The following is an 18,792-nucleotide window of genomic DNA, read 5'->3' as shown; positions in this document are numbered from 1 at the left end:
AAGAACAAAGATGTAATTTAATTATTTTTCAAAACTTGGGGAAAAAAAATAACTGGAATAAACACATACATTCTTCCATGTGCCCGCTGGGTGTTACCAATACTAGGGGAAAAAAAGCTCATCATAAATACTACAGATATTTAACTTAACATTGTTCATTTGTTGACATAATCTTGCCCTATCTGCTCTGTGCAAACACAGCCTGCAGTTCAGCTGAAAAGTCCCTGTATTTTTGCCACGTAACTGTTGGTCACAGCTGAGTAACGAATGTCTTCGCAAATGTGCCAAGGACTGCAGAATTTTTAGTTTATAGAATCCAGCTAGAGAAAAAGACTTATTTTTGACAGTTTTTAAAACAAGCCATGTAAAATAAAGGAATGTTGATGAAATATCATGACTCGTGTCCACGATGGACCAACACACCAGATGAGTTGCTCAGGGAAAGTTACAATTCTGTCAATTCTCTCTGGTTTTCTGTTTGATTCATGGTGTAATTTTTTATTTATTTATTTTTTAATAGAACACATGCCCTTAAAACCTGCTGGTGGGTTTTGGATTATAAAGGTTATAAAGCATCCTCTGCAGGTGGTCTACTTCTTCAACATGTGCAGTTTCTGTCTACACGATTGGCTTAATGTTTACCAACATGCCTGTTACAAAGCAGATGACTGGCTTTTGCGAGGGAGTAGATGTGTCAGACCACCACCATCTCTGCTGTGACAGAATCTTCCCTTATAATGGCTCTGGTTGTAATTTAAATAAACATACTTTTAAGAATATATATTGTTAAAAAACAAGGTCATTAAGATACTAAAACTACATTTTCACACAGAAACAAAATCTACTAATAACATAGATTGTTTATAATAGATGGACTTGGCCTTCAACCTGTAAAAGGTGATGCTAACGCTGACGTGCCTTAAAGCAGCATTCTTTCTAAAAGCCAGCAAGGGCGACTCTTCTGGATGAAAAACATGTCTAATTGTATTGAAGTTGTAGAAAAATTATTAAAATTATTATTATTATATTCTCATAGACTTCTTTACAATTAGATTTCTTTTCGGCACCAGAAGAGTCGCCCCCTTCTGGCTAACAGACAGAATGCAGTTTTAATGCAAGCGTACATAGCACTGTGGACAACAATGTCAAAAACAGTGACTCAGAGTCTGTGATCACTTGAGTGCACTGCTCCCTGGTGGACAGTCATTATGAAAGTTACGCTTAGTTATTAGTTACAGGAAAGGCCATGTGTCTGTGTAAGAAAACACTCATGGTCACAAATTCCCTTAGCTTTTTTTTTTTTAATATGTTGTTGTATATATAGATGGTTCATCCATACACCAACCAAAAGCTTGAGACCTTCACGATAAGTCCAATTGTACATGCTTCAATGATGTATCCAACTGCACTTTCAGTGCTTACAAACACTTGTCCTGTAGCCATATTGAACACCAAGAACATTCTCTTTTCCTGAAATCGATGTTTCCGAGTTGCCCACTGATCCACTCTGTAACCAGATGCGTTCCAACCAGCCATTACAGAAGTCACTTGCAAAGTAACAAAGTTACAGCTGTTTTCATTTTAAATAGTCATCAATTTAAAAAATTTGCAGTCTGATACAGAAGGCTAGGAGACCTGAACAATATGAAAGTGCTAGTCATTAATTTACAGAGATCAGGCATCACATAGTGCTATGAATTATCCAATATGCTACATATGAATACAGCTGTTGATACCTTACAAATGCCTCTGGCTGTTTTTCAAGGCTACTTGAAAAATCAATAACCTTGGCTTGTATGTACATAAACATGAGTGTTTGTTTATGCAGAACATAACGTAGATTTCACCACTACCAGAGGTATAATCTTATTACGGCCATTTGGCCAAAACAGTGATAATGAAATATTTAGTCCCATTATCAATTCTAACTGTTAATCCCCCAATTTTGTTTAAGTGGGAAAAAAAACAAAAGAGTTGCTGTCATGGTATCCCCTGCACACCGGGCTCCAGAAGACAGCGTTGTTCAGAGCTTCTTCTCTTGCATCGTGCTCAAGTTCTTGGTTTGTTTTCCCCAGCCATTGGTTGCATTTTGGTTGCTTTCCCACATCTTCTGGTGCTATTTCCCATTTGACAGATTGAAGAATGACTGAGAAGAACCAGTTCTGGAACCACTACTTAAGGGAACAACACAAGCTTTTTTTCACTTCACTACAATCAGTCACAGAGTAATAAAAAGTAGAACAGATGACTCAATTCATTCCTGGAGCAGTGCCTCCAAAGTTGAAAGTAGATGGCACCACTGGCGCTGTGAACTTGTACCCGCCGTGTTTCTCGATCATCTTGGATTCTGTTAATAGAAAATAAGCAACATAAATTATGGGAGAAAATGATTTTGAGATTTAATTGTTCACTACGCAGCTGGTGGAACACCACCTACTGGAGATGGCCCGTTATTAATGTTAAGTTGGAGGTTCTGACAACTTTCATGTTCAAGAGTAAGGTTTAAAATTTTTTCTTTCCTTTAATATGATCTACAGAACACATGATGAGACAAAACTTTCTGGTAATCCAACAGGTAAAATGAACAAGAGGAAACAGAAACAGGGCTAATGTTGTTGAAATATTGAAAAGTATTAACTTTCACTTGTCTCTTTGGGTTTTTCTTTTTTCAAACCGCTCTGCTGCTCTCAGCTTAAGGGCTGAAAGTTTGCAAGGTTGGATGTAAGACCACCAGACCACACCCTATTCAGCCACATACCGGCACTCGGTGCTAAAGGACTTTGTTTTTTGCCAATTTATGTTTGTTTTATTAATTACACAAACAGTGTGTGATAAGAAAAACAAAAGTATTGATCCCAAACATAACCCAGAGCCTTTAAAGAAACACGGATGCCTTATTTCAATATGTTAGACTGTAGTGTAAATATGTAGATGCTTTGAAAAACAATTTTTATTTCAGGTAGAACTGTATCGACAACAAAAATAGCAGTAAATAGTGACATGTAGAAAAAAATGCTTTATTGTCAGAATTATCAGGCAGAAGTGCAGCATCAGTGTCTCATTGGACAACTGAGGTGTGGTCCAAGTCGTTGCTCACCATGTGCTGCCCGTCTCTGGTCTGCAAGTGTGCCAATGTCATGAAGCTGTTTGCCCTGTTCCTCGTCGAGGGCTTGCGTTAGTGCCTGGTACCATGCAGGGTCGCGGGTCTGGATGTCTGCAACACAGTGAAATCAGTGAGTGATGTACCACATGGATGGTTTGTTTCACAAGACAGTGATAAACACAAGCTCTTGTCGTCTTACTCTGTAGTATGGCTTTGAAAATCTGATACTCGTCCACAAAGTTATCTTCATCGTCTACAGCTGTAGTGTAGCCCTCGAGTGCTGTCTCCTCAGCGTCGTCCTCCTCCCAGTCTTCATCATCTCCATCCTCTCCGGCCTGCTTCGCCAGCATCTCCAGGTACTCCTGACCCTCCTCATCGATGTCATCCTCGTCGCTGCCCAGCTCAGCTACATTCACAGAGTTGCAAAAACACCTTTTAATGTCATCTCACGCCTCATTTTTTCCTGCAGAGGAACATTTGATTCATCAAACCCTTGCGACTTACCGTTGTCATCCTCGTCTTCCCCATCTTCGTCATCATCTTCATCTTCATTCTCGTGTTCTGCTCGACAAGCGTACGCCCTCTTGAGGCCGCTGAACAGTAGGATGGCTGCTGGGAGAAGCTGGCCGGCCACTTGGTTGACAGCCTGAGGCCTGTGCTCGAGGTCAATGAGAGCGCAGAGTCCCAGAATGCACATCTTCCTATCGTGGAGGCTGAGGGGCAGCAAAGAGACACAAAAAGTTAGCCGGAGTTCTGATTAACACTAATAAGATCGACACTAGCCGAGTAAACAACTGGTTGATTAAAAGTAATATAGATTAGTAAGATAATAATGTCATTACCAGCAATTATGGATAGACAATCCACGCTCATTGTCTATGTCACTACAGCTGCTGTTATTAATCTATACTTCGGTTCACTTTAATCAGATAATGAATCATAAAAAATAATTAGGTTTTCTGCAGCAATGGTGTATTTTTCCTGAAAGGCAATTTCTCTTTCCCTCCTCAGTCTCTTAAGTGTGCATCTCTCTGTAATTATGTAATTACACATTAGAAAACTAGTTCTGAGGTAAATGTGTTGATGAATTTGATGCACAAGTTAAAAATCAGAAAGTGCCGTTATATCCTATATACTGGTCCTTTAAATGAACAGTTATATGATTAACAGTGATTACTCAAATAATATTGGCTGCGTTTGCGTCTTCGCTATGGTCAATTTCACTGCCAACCGGCACAAGCTGTGATTTGCGATACTAAAAACATAAGTCTCACCCAAGGAAGCAGTCGACATCTTTCAGCCACTGGGTTATGAAGTGGTTAGTGATTGGCTCGGTGTTGTTGGGAAAGCGGAGATTCTCCAAAGTATTGAGGAGAAGAGGGGGGCTGTAGTAAAGTGCAGCAATCGCCACCTGCAGGCACATGGTCCTCAGCTCACTAGTTTTCACCTCCCGCGTCAAACGCTCCAACGCAGCGGCAACAAACAAGGGCACAACCTGCAGCAAAACCAGGTCGAATTTTTTTTCTTTATTATAAGCAATTGTAGCAAACATATATTTTAGTAATAAAACAATAAAAATCCTGATTTCTCAGGCAAATAAAGATCTCTTGGAATCTGTAGATGCAATTTACTATAGCTGTATCTTAAGGATTCATTTGCGTGAGACTGACCTGATCAATGCCACGGCCTTTGCACTGCAGGATAATCACCTCCAGCAGCTTGGCCGCATGGCATTCTGGGTCCTCACCTGGATCACCTGTCAGGACCTTTGTGAAGTGACAAACCAAAGTAAACCTCAAAATGCACACTCATCAACAAAGAACTTTGCTTGAATATATGGACACTCTTTGAACATGTAGTATCAACTGCACTTCACCTTCTTGCACATGCTATAGATAATCTCCAGGTATTTGGTGTCGGATAGGAGGGTGTCTGTGTCAACTGTGACATAGTTGTGAAGGAGAGGCATCATATCTGAAACAGAAAGTTATTATTAACGCAGCTGAATTTACAGCAAAGTATGCAGAATATGAGGCTGCAATAGTCATACAACTAGAGATTTCTACTTTTTACTCTTTCCCTCTCACAACTCAGGATACTGACTGGGTATAAAGTATAAATCTGGATTTTATTTCAAGGTTTATATACCTCACTGAAGCCTATTTAGTATTCCGATGAATGTAAATGCTTCCCCCATACACGTACCTGTGAAGTAATCAAATCCATCCTGCTGGAAGACTTCATACACAAGTGGAAGAAGCTGCCACATTTGTGGCGACACCTGCTGGCAGGTCAGGCTGTGGGCCAAGGACAGAATCTCCTCATAGAATTCTAAAAAAAAACCGAGCAAAACAGAACTGAGTCATTGGTGGCAAGCACTATGTGTTTATTATCAACAGGTAATCTCTTATGCGGGCAAACATAAAGAGTTTTAGTGTAACATGCAGGGTGGAATGTGGAAGCTCAGGAAGAACCAGTCCTGCTTACCCAGTACATGTTGCTGCAGCACAGTGCCAATCACCTGCAGGCAGATGCCCTCCAGCTGCTGTGTGATCTGAAACAACACAAACAGTAAAAGTCAATGAGGATTTAATCATTCTATTAGAAATTCAAGAAGATGAAACTGTCAAAAAATATTTTTTGTTCACGGTACATTTAACAATATCCTCTCCTGGGGCCTTTTTGTATTTCTACATTTTAACATTTCCGACTAATTCTGTAGAAATTAAATGGGATTATTACATTGAAAACATGATCAAACATCTGAGTATTGACAATATAGGGAGAGTAAATTATCGAGACAAAACACCTAAAAGCAATAAAAATAAGCAGTTCTTTACCATTTGTGATTTTGTATGTATCTGATGTGTTCGTGCTGTAATGTCAGCTGTTCTCTAAGGTTATATTTCCTAAACCAGATTCACAGGTGAGATAAAATTAATTCCACGTCTGTGCAGCCAAATGACGTATGCTGACAATAGCTGAATCCAAAACTACTGAGTCGTTACGCAAGCAAAAGGCTCTCAATGCTTGGTCACATCTAATGGCTTCTTGGCTTCGAGCAGCATTGGTCCTATGTTTCAGCAGACATAGTGGCAACGTGCCCGGCACTATTTCTAGTGCCTGCCTCAGCCTCTGAGTCATTTTGAACATGGTGAGAACAGAGCGTGTTCCCAGGAGTTGGTGGGTGGCTCAAGTGTGTTGGCAGGAACGCTGCAGCAGACCAGCGCTGCTTCTACAGAGGAAGTGGCATTAAGATGAGTGATCAGCCAGGAGTGTGCGCGTATGTGGGCTGCACACTTAGCGGCGACGCTGCTAACCTCTTTGTGGTCCTCCACCACACTTAGCAATGTGTCGATAGTGTTGAGGATGCCCATTGCTGTCACAGCCTTGTCATCTCCTCCCTCTTCATCAGGGCCCGTCTGAATCACCTGGTTGAACGTCATTGCCTGTCAAAGAGCGAACAGAGGGACTATTATGACGTTCTTAGATTGAGAATATATTGCCATCCAAATGGCAACAAACTCATCAACAGGCAAGAGATCTGACATTTTCCCTTCTCAGAATTGCTAAAGGAGACGATAAAAACAGACCCAATCTGAGTGTAGTTTTCTCTTTGAAACAAAATAAGCAGATGAATGAGATATCATCGTACACTGAACTTTCCAGTCACTTTCTGATGTTCAAACAGGCAAATATTTGGCATCTTCTATGAGTATATTGACATAACGAAAATGGAAATGCTGCACAAGTTTGCACAAACTAGGGGGAGTTTATTTGGCTACTCAGTGACAGTAAAGAGAATGGAATCATGCGAGATTATGACATCAATGTGTAACCTCTACACCGACTGAACTCACCAAGTGCTGTGTCATCTCCACTGCAATTGGAGTGACCTCCTCACTGTATTCGCAGATCATCTTCTGTATGACATTGGTAAGGTCATCATTCTCTGTCTCCCTGACAATGTGCAGGAGAGCCTGCATCACTGGCCGGATGAAGGGGGTGATGTATTCTTTGGCTATATAACACAATACAAAACTTTAGTCAGACAGGAAAACTGAATTACATTTCCTAAAAAAATATCAATTACTGCATGTAGTGCGGTCAGCAGACCATGAGCTGTCTGATTTTACTTGCTCACCTTTCTCCTGGTTGCTGATGAGAACCTGCAGGGCGATTGCAGCCTCCACCTTAACTGGCATCTCATTGTCATTGATTAGACAGAGGCGGGTCAGCTCGAGAGCTGTCTGCAGGTTCTGGTCACTTTTGAATTTCACCTCGCAGAAGTAATGCAGCACCCAGCAAGCCTAGAGAGACGTTGACAGAATGAAGCTACATGCCAATATAACAGGCTACTTTATTCAGTGCGGTTTTCACACGAGTCTGAGGTCGGTCTGTTCAGTGATTATCACTTACTCTGGCTCTCATGTAGCCCAGTTCACTGCGGAACAGGGGGAAGACGTGATTCTGCAGCATGAACTCCATCTGGTCCTTGTATATCTTTTTCTGTGTGAAGAGTGAAATAGAAAAAGACAGTCAAACACAACACTTAACCTGTATGTTTAGCATTGTATCACATTAGCATGAATCTATTTTTTGTTTGTTAGGTAAATTCTAGAGGTTGTTCTGCTTAAATTAGGGAAAAGAGTTGTTAACAAGTGTTCAATATCAGCACTTGAATATTTGGCCTACAGCTATGAAATAATTACATGGGTTTTAATAGAGCACAACAAAGTAAGGATGATAGTTCACCATCAGCCCATATCCAAGTCAACTTGTACAAACTCATCTCTTGCCCCAGTTAGAGACCATAATCTACGACTGAATGCTCATGAGGGCAGTTGTGGTGAAAGCACGAGAAATCATTGCTGCATCTTTGGCTGCACCATGTCAGAAATGTTCAACATCTGTTTTGCTAAATGAGAAGGGAGTTGCAGGTCTTTTAATCTGTGTTTAGAAGACAGAAATGGTCAAAGACATACTGCATACAAGCTGGCCATTAGTTTACCTTGAGCAAGATTTCAGCCAAAGAGCCTATCATGTGCAGGGCACCGTCCTTTTTCCTGGGGTCAGATGCGGGATCAGTGAGAATCTGATAACAGAAGCCCATGGTCTTTTGCAGCACCTAAAAAGAGCAAGAACAACATACATATTATTCTTTATGCCTCATTGAACAGAGAGAATAATTTTGAAGTTACCAGAAAATTAACCACAAGAAAAAGTGTCAACTCACCTCTTTCCTCTTGTTGCAGGCAGTGAAGAGGAGCGTCTGGGCAGCTGTTGTTGGAGAGATGAAGTCCTCGAACACGTCTGAGGGAGACGGCACAATGTGGAGTAATGGTTAATCATTACACAGGCACTGGATTCTGTTTGGATTACAGGAACACAAATGCTCTGCTTACCGAACTTCATGCGAATGTACTCATATGGATCCTCCTGCCACAGCTCCTCATCACTGTCTGTGTAGCACATGAGGGGGAAAACCACATCCTGGATGATGCCCTGAAAAACAAAGTCACAAACGGGAGCGTTAACACGGTATTTCTCCAGCACTTGACCCGAGACAAGTTCTACACACTTCTAAATACTGTGCCACCACTGCAGATTGCTGAGGCTGAAAAATACAACCGTTAAGGTCCGTTATTTTGTTAGCCAGAAAGCATCGTCTCCACATTGTTGTAACATCTAACAACTGCTTTCCTCAACAACTGCTCATCCAGTCTACCTCATACTTGGCAGGTGTTTTAATCGGGACTTAAGTAGTTCTTGTTACGTTTTCACAACGGTATGTTTTCAGTGATTTGTCAGCAGGCCTTCATCAGGAAGTATCGACAGTTTATTACTGCTGGATGTGATGTTTTGGATGCTATATTTAGCGGCTATCAGCTGTCCTACTATCTATTTTTCACCCTGGGTTTTATGTTAAAATAAATGCCTAATAAAAAAGTTGGGTTTCAGTTTATCTAGCAAAAGCTGGCTAGTTCAGCATTATCTCTGCTCCTCAGGCTTGCTTCAGGCGTTCTGTGTTTATCAGCAGCGACGCTCACACATTCTACAAGCAGAGAGTGTATCCTTATGTCCTCTCTTAAAAACAGTAATGTTATGCGTTAGCTCTGGTCCTCTGGCTGAATTCAGTATTTTTGTTTTCCTTTATTATTGTGACACATATGACAAACTTTGTGTAGTAACATTAGATAGTAACATTAAGTAACATTAAATGGAAATTTCACGTCCAGACTACTGTTAGCAAATGCAGCTGAATATTTGCACGCAAATCAGTTGTGTATTTGCTTACACACGCCATTCCTTCATAATAAATGGCTTCTATCACTGACTCAAGCTGCAAGTGACACATTTTGAATGGGCACTGAACTACTAACAGAGAATACGAGAAATGATGCTCACTTTGTTGTTTTTTTCCAAACATGGTTGAACCAGTAGCGACTAGCAGTGACCACATAATAGTTCTACCAGAGCCTCTGATCAGTACATGATAGCTAACATACTGTCACATACAGAATTGTGAAATGTTTACTGGATATTCAGACAGGATGTATTTGTACCTGGATGTGTGGTTTGAGATTTTTCCACGTCAGAGCGTGTGCTATGCCCTGGTTGATGTAGTTGAGTGTCTGTTGGAGTACTCTGGGAGCCACATATTGCTTTTCCTTGTACTGGTATAAGACTTTCAGCAGCACCTAGGAGACAAATATACAAAGAAACTTTTCACTTGTGATGTTCACTCCCCCCCCCATCTGAGGGAGACGGCACAATGTGGAGTAATGGTTAGTCATCACACAGGCACTGGATTCTGTTTGGATTACAGGAACACAAATGCTCTGCTTACCGAACTTCATGCGAATGTACTCATATGGATCCTCCTGCCACAGCTCCTCATCACTGTCTGTGTAGCACATGAGGGGGAAAACCACATCCTGGATGATGCCCTGAAAAACAAAGTCACAAACGGGAGCGTTAACACGGTATTTCTCCAGCACTTGACCCGAGACAAGTTCTACACACTTCTAAATACTGTGCCACCACTGCAGATTGCTGAGGCTGAAAAATACAAACGTTAAGGTCCGTTATTTTGTTAGCCAGAAAGCATCGTCTCCACATTGTTGTAACATCTAACGACTGCTTTCCTCAACAACTGCTCATCCAGTCTACCTCATACTTGGCAGGTGTTTTAATCAGGACTTAAGTAGTTCTTGTTACGTTTTCACAACGGTATGTTTTCAGTGATTTGTCAGCAGGCCTTCATCAGGAAGTATCGACAGTTTATTACTACTGGATGTGATGTTTTGGATGCTATATTTAGCGGCTATCAGCTGTCCTACTATCTATTTTTCACCCTGGGTTTTATGTTAAAATAAATGCCTAATAAAAAAGTTGGGTTTCAGTTTATCTAGCAAAAGCTGGCTAGTTCAGCATTATCTCTGCTCCTCAGGCTTGCTTCAGGCGTTCTGTGTTTATCAGCAGCGACGCTCACACATTCTACAAGCAGAGAGTGTATCCTTATGTCCTCTCTTAAAAACAGTAATGTTATGCGTTAGCTCTGGTCCTCTGGCTGAATTCAGTATTTTTGTTTTCCTTTATTATTGTGACACATATGACAAACTTTGTGAAGTAACATTAAATGGAAATTTCAGGTCCAGACTACTGTTAGCAAATGCAGCTGAATATTTGCACGCAAATCAGTTGTGTATTTGCTGACACACGCCATTCCTTCATAATAAATGGCTTCTATCACTGACTCAAGCTGCAAGTGACACATTTTGAATGGGCACTGAACTACTAACAGAGAATACGAGAAATGATGCTCACTTTGTTGTTTTTTTTCCAAACATGGTTGAACCAGTAGTGACTGGCAGTGACCACATAATAGTTCTACCAGAGCCTCTGATCAGTACATGATAGCTAACATACTGTCACATACAGAATTGTGAAATGTTTACTGGATATTCAGACAGGATGTATTTGTACCTGGATGTGTGGTTTGAGATTTTTCCACGTCAGAGCGTGTGCTATGCCCTGGTTGATGTAGTTGAGTGTCTGTTGGAGTACTCTGGGAGCCACATATTGCTTTTCCTTGTACTGGTATAAGACTTTCAGCAGCACCTAGGAGACAAATATACAAAGAAACTTTTCACTTGTGATGTTCACTTGTGATGTTCACTTGTGATGTTCGCTCCCCCCCCCCCCCCCCCCCCAAAAAAAAAAAAAAAAACCACTCAGTTCAGTCTGACTGGAGAGCTGCAGCTTACAATTCACTTTTTGAAGTTCTTACCTGCTGTGCAGCAACTGCATATTCCTTGAGGAAAAGTTCAGCAAACTCTGCGTACTCTTTGGTTGTGTTGCCTGGGCTTCCATACCTACAAACAGGATTTAATATAGTCAATGTTAAACATGTTTGTGTGATTTATTAAACAAGTTAAAGGATAAATTATATTTCTTTTTTTTTTACCTTTCAAACAGCCGAGCCAAGATGTGAAGGGCCCACTTCTTACACTTCCACCACGGCAGCTCAGGCCTTTCATCTTCATCTATCTGCATCGTCTCCTGCACAGACAAGAACAACATTGGCACAGTCTGCTTGTTGAGACGTTAATTGCACACATTTTGGAAAGCAGTTTTTGAGGACTGGCAATGTTAAAGCAGTGTGAATTTATTTTGTCTCCTTACCGGAGGCACATCTCTATCCACTACTGTCTTCAGGATCTCCATCCACTCTGTCAGGTTCTGTCTGTTGATTAGCTCCAGAGGGAGGTTGTACTGTGGAAACACACAAGAAAGCCAGATTTTTGAAAAAAGAAGATATCATTGCGTGATTACACTACACATTTAGGTGTGTTCATGTCAAAGAGGGTAATACGATTTGAGAATAAACCTTGATTTCAGAGAACAGACCCAATTTATTTTAAACACTAACTGTAAGAGTTATGACTTTACCTGGAAGAGGGCATAGAGGATTTTGAAGATCTGTTTCTGTATGAGTACAGAGTCACTGGAGTGGTCAGGGAGAAGCTGGATAAAGCGTTCTTTCAGCATGGGCATGAAGATGTGCATTGCAGCCACAAGAGGTTGGCGCTCTTCTGGTTTCTTATATCTGTTTTAAACACAGAGCCATGTAAGTGGAGTTAAGCCCATGCCATTCGTTAAAAGATTATATTAATCCAAGGCGAAGAGCTCTGGCTTACTCGTAGTTTTTGACAAGCTGGTAAAGGCAGAGCAAGATGCCCAGCCATCCTGCACTGTTGTCGGACTGCAGGTAGAAGCCAATCTTGTCCACGATGGTCGTCCACTTGCCTGGGTAATCGTGCTTGATCATGTGGTGGATACATGTTGTCAGCTGAACCCTGAAAAGTTGAAGGGCCATTTTTAGACAAGGTGATTTAGAAAGTGACAGAATGCGGTACGTGAAGTGACCAACGGTGACTCTGAGGGAACATGGATGGATGACAAAGTCTCCTCCTGGCTGTACTGAACCTGCAGGGTTTGAGGTTACCTGATGCGCTCGGGGGAGTGGATGATGGCCTCCACTATGTTGTCTCGAATGAACTGCCTGTCCTCGTCGGGGATGTTATTAACAGGCGTCTCTGTGCCTGAACCGTCTCCATCACTCCAGTGCTGGGTTATCATGTTCTTAAGGTAAATCACACCTAAACAGAGAGAGAACACAAAGGTCAGCCCTTTGTAGATCTTCCAAAGCACTGACAAAACTTGAAAGCCACTGAACCCAATGTGTGAATGCTGACAAATATTACAAAAATCCTAAAATATCGGCATCTTATTCTCTCCCCTGCATCATCAACCCCAGTGCACAGTCAAATAGCTTTTTAATGACACCATTATGCCGTTCAGGATAACGCACCCATTTGTGCACGTTAGACTAAATCATAATGTGTGGTTTTAAATATACAAATCCCAAACTTGCATCCATCATATCGACTACATTTGCATCATTAGGCTGTGTACAACACATAAGTGTGAATTTAGAACCACCTAAATTCTAAGCTACAGAAATAAATTCTTCCATCTGTAGTTGAGTAGTTTGGAATGTGGCACCAGGGTGTCGGCTGGGTTCGCATCTACAGTGTGGGGCCCCACTCTGAGTTCTGTGGCATCTGAGGGAGTGGAGGAGAGAGGGCTGGATGCAGACGTCAGACTGCTGACACAAAGGTCTGCCCCGCTGGCGAGGCAATCATAATCTAGCCTATCAATGCTGACAGAGCATAAACCCCCTCCCCACCATCCATGACCACCAAACTACCCTACGCTACGACCCAACGCTGCCAAGTGTCTGTCATATAAATCAGACTCATGGATGTGAGGAAAATTACTACTTAAAAATGTCTAAATTAATGAAATGGCTGCAGGATTAATACATAAGCCAGAAAAACCTAAAATGGAAAAATAAATATGGTAAAATATCACTTCAAATAAGACAACAAAGGTGCCCTACTTAACTCGTCTCGTTATTACAGGCATTCTCAAGCATAACACCAAAATTTTACTCTTTTTTTCTCCACAAAGTTGAGACTATCTGAAATTTAAAAAGTGACTACTAATGCCCAGGACATACAGCTATGTTGATGGAACCAAATATTTAAAAGGGATCAGTTCACAATATTTCACATCAAAAAATCTCAAATATTCCTTGTAGCACTGAGCTGTGCAGAATTTAGGTAGTATCAGGGTTGTGTGCTTCCATACTGATTTTGCAAGTTGCTGCCGCACAAATACAGCTGAGGTGAACGGAATTTCAAATTCAGAAGTGCTTTTTTTGCTTGGACCACCACACACAAAACTTCATTTACCCCCTTGTTTGTTTCTTGGTAGCAGAAACCATAAAAACACAGCTCATACTGCACATCCCACCAACACTGACTCAAATACAACTCAAACCCACATCCAGTCATGCTGTCTAGAGACAGTTGTGAAACAACTATTAACTTGATAAATCTATTCAAATTATGTAACCACTGCCAATCACATAAAATGATCATAAAAGAGGCAGAGTGTTTCCACAAAAAACCATGAAAGCCTTTTTTTTTTTTTTTTTTTCCAAATCTTGAACTGCCTACCAGCATCAAGCCAGACAGGCTCTAAAAACAAATAACAATCTGGCCAGTCTAAGTGATTGACAAAGTGCCAGGACAATAAATTACGACAATGCACATTTGCAATCAGCTTCATTTTCGATATTATTCCAACAGCTTCTGTGCAGTCTGGAGGAGCTGCTCCTCTATTCTGCTCTGGCATTTTTTCTACAGCTGGAAAAGTAATTTATTGGACCAAAGCACAGCTCTATAGCAGCTTCATTTGCTAGTAGTGCTATGAACACTTGTGAGGCGGACATACAATGATTCAGATAATATCTGTACATATTCTCTAACAACTTGGGACAAAATTTCAATGTTGCCCATAGATTTTCCTTCCATCAACACCTTCCTCACAGAGCAGCTTTTGACTAAAGCAAAACAAGCTATATTTAACCGACTCCACGTGTGCACTGCACTTCAGCGTGCCACTTTAGCCTCACAAAAACACGTGTGACTCACGTATCACCACTAAATTATCCTTTTTTTAACACTATTATGTAAGCGACCCATTTGACTTGGGATCGTGGAGAACATCAAGTCGATTTCTCATCTAATGCAATTTGACAAATTTAGAGCCAGATAAAGGATAAAGTGGTAAAGTCATAAAGTCACAGAGACCCAGGGTAGTTTAGTAGCCATATGTAAATCCAGCTGATACAAGGGGATAAAGGCATGAACTTAGAATCCTAGCATTTTTTTAAAATTACACTATTTATCCAGTAAGAAAACAACAACATAGAAAACTAAAAAAAAGAACAATATAATTACTAAGGGAGTACTTTTTTTTTATATGCTCAAGATTATTCTCAAGAGCAATTACAAATTTTGGAGTGATTCTATCTCAGTTTCAGTCCAATCATTTACTCAAATACAGAAAAGACACTCAATGGTAAACTGATTTAACATTTAATCTAATGGTGTGTTAAGATGAAAAAGAGTGGACTTGCAATAATTTAACACAGCTGATTTTTGCTCCTTCTAGTTCAGTTAAACATAAGCTTTCAATCATCTGAAGATCTATTATTACATGTCAGGGTTTAGACTCACCTGCTTGTCTGACAGGCAAATCCAGCTGATCAGACATGGTGACACGCAGCAGAGTGGAAACAAAGTTCACCTGGGTGTGACCCTGTAAATCAAAATTGAAAAACAGCTGAATGTAGATGAGTTACAAACACACATAACACTTCCTTTTACATATTTTTTTAAAAAATACTATTTTGTGTGCATTTTTCATGAAACCTACTTTGCACTGCAATCAAAATATACTCGACAGGGTGTATGTTTGACACGGCAAGCTGAGTAAACATTGTTTGTCATTCAGATGCTCGAAGGCATGCTCATGTCAACTCTGTTGCTAGGCAACTGACAACAAAAACGGATGACTTATAACCTTTGTAAAATTGATGAATAATTTTAAGCTTTGTAGCATTTTTACTTTATATTTTAGAGTAAAAAAAAAACATTCGTAGTCTGTATCATTTTATTTGCCTAATAAAAAAAAAAACCAAAAAAAAACATCAACAGAGAAGTACAAATGTTACACGAGTGAATCCTTCAAAAGGACTAATGTCAATAAAAATGTATGCTCACATTAACCAACTGTGATTCCAAACAGTGCAAGTTCATTTTCTGATCTAAAATATGATTAATTGGTGAAGTACGTAAGGTAGCTCTCTGGGCAATTTCCTCCCCCGGAGCAAAGCTGCATTAGGCTGGTCCCTGTGAACTTGTAAAGCTGATGATTCATGAGATGACCAACTGATACATCAGATGTTTGTTTCTGTATGGTCAGACCAATAAACAAGCTGCCAATTCCAACCATCACACTGGCAAGATGAGCTCCATTAAAGACAGCCTCTGTGAAGCTGCAATCTAATGGTGCGTGCTTAAAGGTCATGCAATGCAATAAACATTTTCTGAATCTTTATTCAATTTTCCATGAAAAACAGAGTCAGAGTTTATGACTAAGCAAAGAACTGTTTTTAGAAACTACAGATTTACTCCGTCCTCCTCCAGAAGACATGATTTCTTTGGCTCCATACACAACTTGTATAAATCCAGCCAATTGTGTGAGAATACTCTCCCAGCGATGCCATTCAAGTGAACCATCACTATCATTGCATATGTGGGAGTAACAAAACTTAAGCCCCTAGCACTGCCATAAATAAACAGAGGAAGTGTTCTTGACTGGAGCACAACATACTGAATATTTGTGCTATAACTGGATTTCACCTGAATATAAAACAAACGGGTATTTTTTGTGACCTACAGCAATGTAGATGCAAGAACAGCAGTGTGGAGTTTCATCATAGCATCAACATTTGATTGACCAACACCACTTTCACACCTAAAACCAGAGCTTCAAAACAATTTAAGATATCTGGTCCTGCATTTAATCCGCTTAACAAATAAGCCTGACTCAGAGAACTCCAAATATATTATGAATCACATCCAGTTTTATTGCCAAGTAAGTTTTTACATAAGTGGAATTTGAGTAGTTTTTTTTTTTTTTTTTTTAGAGCATAACAATAAACCCTGACAGGTTAAAAAAAAAAGATTATAAAAGGCATGAGTTGCAAGTCAAATGAAAAGCAACTGCAGCATACGAAAGCCATCACAAAGTAATAAAGTAATACAAATATTTACAGGGTTATCTAAGGGAGAGAGCTGTGCAGATTGTGCATGAATGTACAAACTATTGGCTCAGGCTTCTAGTTGTTTAGTGAAGAACAATGTATACTAATTAACTTGATGAACACGCAAGCTATTTCTCCTCAATCGATACAGAATGGAACAAAACAATAGTAACCTCGTGGCTTCAACTTGCAGTGAAAGATACGTTCAATCACAGCCATTTAAAGTCTTTCTGTCTCTGATTTGAGACCTAATTATGGAACGGCATAATTTAATGCACATATATAACTAAAAGTCAAAAGTAGAGCTGATAAGAGGCATTTGAGGACAGGAGACAACTTTTTAACAGCACATTCAGGCTGATGCCTCAACCAGGACCCTAGTGCTAACGTACTGAACGTTAGCTCACATGGAACTCGCCTAGCGTAAAAATCCACTTTATTATGTATTTTACGTAATTAACTATAAAATCGCCGATCGGGTGTTAAGTCTAGATCAGAAAAACAATAGCAAAAAGGCCGAATTACATATTTGTTACTCCGTTGTTAAACACTGTGTTCAGTCCAGGGTTTGTCACAGTGACACGTGAGCAGCAGCTATGGCAGCTCATCCAACAAGTAGCTAAGTTAGCTAGCTGACATTAGCCACACAGCTAGACACCAGTATCCTGCTGTTAAATACCTTAAACAGCTCATGCCCCACATTCGCTCGGCTTCACTTGGCATTTAACACGCTGCCCGTGTTATTCTCGTGCCGCGTCAGCTCTGAAATCGGTCTAAACTGAACTGAAGTGGTCTGTGACGAGCTAACCATTATCTCTTCAGAAGGGCTAGCTTGCTTAGCATTAGCGACACAGCTGGCTCGAGATGTAGCTAGCGTTGACGTTGGATACTGGCACACGAGTGTGTCATCAAGATCACAAAAATGCTCTTCTCTCGGTGCTTGTGGCTCTAACAATGGTGACGGGACCGAGGGCGGTGAGACAGAGCGGGCGAGTTTAGCGGGATTTAGCGCTCGGTATGTCCGGGTAAAGGCAGCCGAGCCCAGCCTGCGTGATCGCTCCATCTTGATGTTGTGAACGGCCGAGGCCCGACCCGAGACCGCGCCACAAACTGCCTTCACCATTAACGGCTAATCTCAACTTTTACCTCGTTCAGCTGTCTCTCCGCGGCCTCCCGTAGGTTGGGGTCCATCGTGCCCCGAAGGGCCTCGACCAAAGACTCAGGATCCATCACGAAAACTCTGTTTACGGCTCGGATTTTAATATTTCAGAGGTCTATCAATTCCCAGTCACTGCGCACATGGACGCACAGCTCTCCGGTTACCCGGCGCGAAAGGAAGCAGTGAATGAAGTACCCGGATAGATCAGCGCCAAATTTGTGCAACATGAACATCCGGCCTCGTTGGCGCGACTGTGGGAGTTGTAGTTTTTCAGCAGAAATATAGCACAACCTGCTTTTTTTGTGTCCAGCAAATGGAAGGGGAAGGTGACCCACCTGCTGGTTGCTTTCTTTAAAAATAAATAAATAAATAAATAAAAAATTGGCTTGTCTGATTTTTGATATAATGATTTTGAGATATCTTAAATGATTAAGAGATTCCGTCTTAAAGTCTCAGATAAATCTGCAAATTCATAATCTGAAATGTAGATTATAGCTACTGGTTTAAAATGACCCTCAATAACTTCAGGTAGTAAACAGTTGGTCTGTAGCACGCTATTGCTTGTAAAACTTCTGATGAAAAATAATTTGGCTAATTTGATTTTTGATATTCTTCAGAAGATTAAAAGTTTAAGACAAGAAATAAAGATTTTCTGTAATACATTTGTTTTCTCATTTTATTATAATTTAAACTTTAGATTTTCCAGCAAACATTACTGATGTAAAATGACCTTCAGCTAAATACCAAAATATTGTATGATAATTAATTTGCCTGTAAGCTTCT

The 18,792-nt window shown here is 40.5% G+C and overlaps 1 protein-coding gene across 1 annotated transcript; it reads right to left on the bottom strand.

The window, feature by feature from the left end:
- Window positions 1-1,281: 1,281 nt before the first annotated feature.
- ipo7 (importin 7) lies at window positions 1,282-18,198 on the bottom strand. Its single transcript, XM_023281304.3, has 25 exons — window positions 17,997-18,198; window positions 15,259-15,340; window positions 12,615-12,768; window positions 12,307-12,465; window positions 12,059-12,215; window positions 11,792-11,881; window positions 11,574-11,668; window positions 11,397-11,481; window positions 11,093-11,227; window positions 9,954-10,053; window positions 8,340-8,416; window positions 8,115-8,231; window positions 7,523-7,612; window positions 7,248-7,413; window positions 6,964-7,124; window positions 6,424-6,552; window positions 5,591-5,657; window positions 5,309-5,434; window positions 4,980-5,077; window positions 4,774-4,869; window positions 4,378-4,598; window positions 3,608-3,816; window positions 3,303-3,509; window positions 3,098-3,214; window positions 1,282-2,347 (listed from the first exon to the last, which is right to left on the bottom strand). Exons 1-25 carry the CDS (start codon window positions 18,078-18,080, stop codon window positions 2,250-2,252), a joined length of 3,120 nt encoding a protein of 1,039 aa, XP_023137072.1. The 5' UTR covers window positions 18,081-18,198; the 3' UTR covers window positions 1,282-2,249.
- Window positions 18,199-18,792: the final 594 nt, after the last annotated feature.

This window comes from Amphiprion ocellaris, chromosome 1 (genome assembly GCF_022539595.1).
Source record: "Amphiprion ocellaris isolate individual 3 ecotype Okinawa chromosome 1, ASM2253959v1, whole genome shotgun sequence".
NCBI lineage: Eukaryota > Metazoa > Chordata > Actinopteri > Pomacentridae > Amphiprion > Amphiprion ocellaris.
The sequence above is the reverse complement of the archived record's forward strand: the minus strand, read 5'-3'. Positions and strand labels throughout refer to the sequence as shown.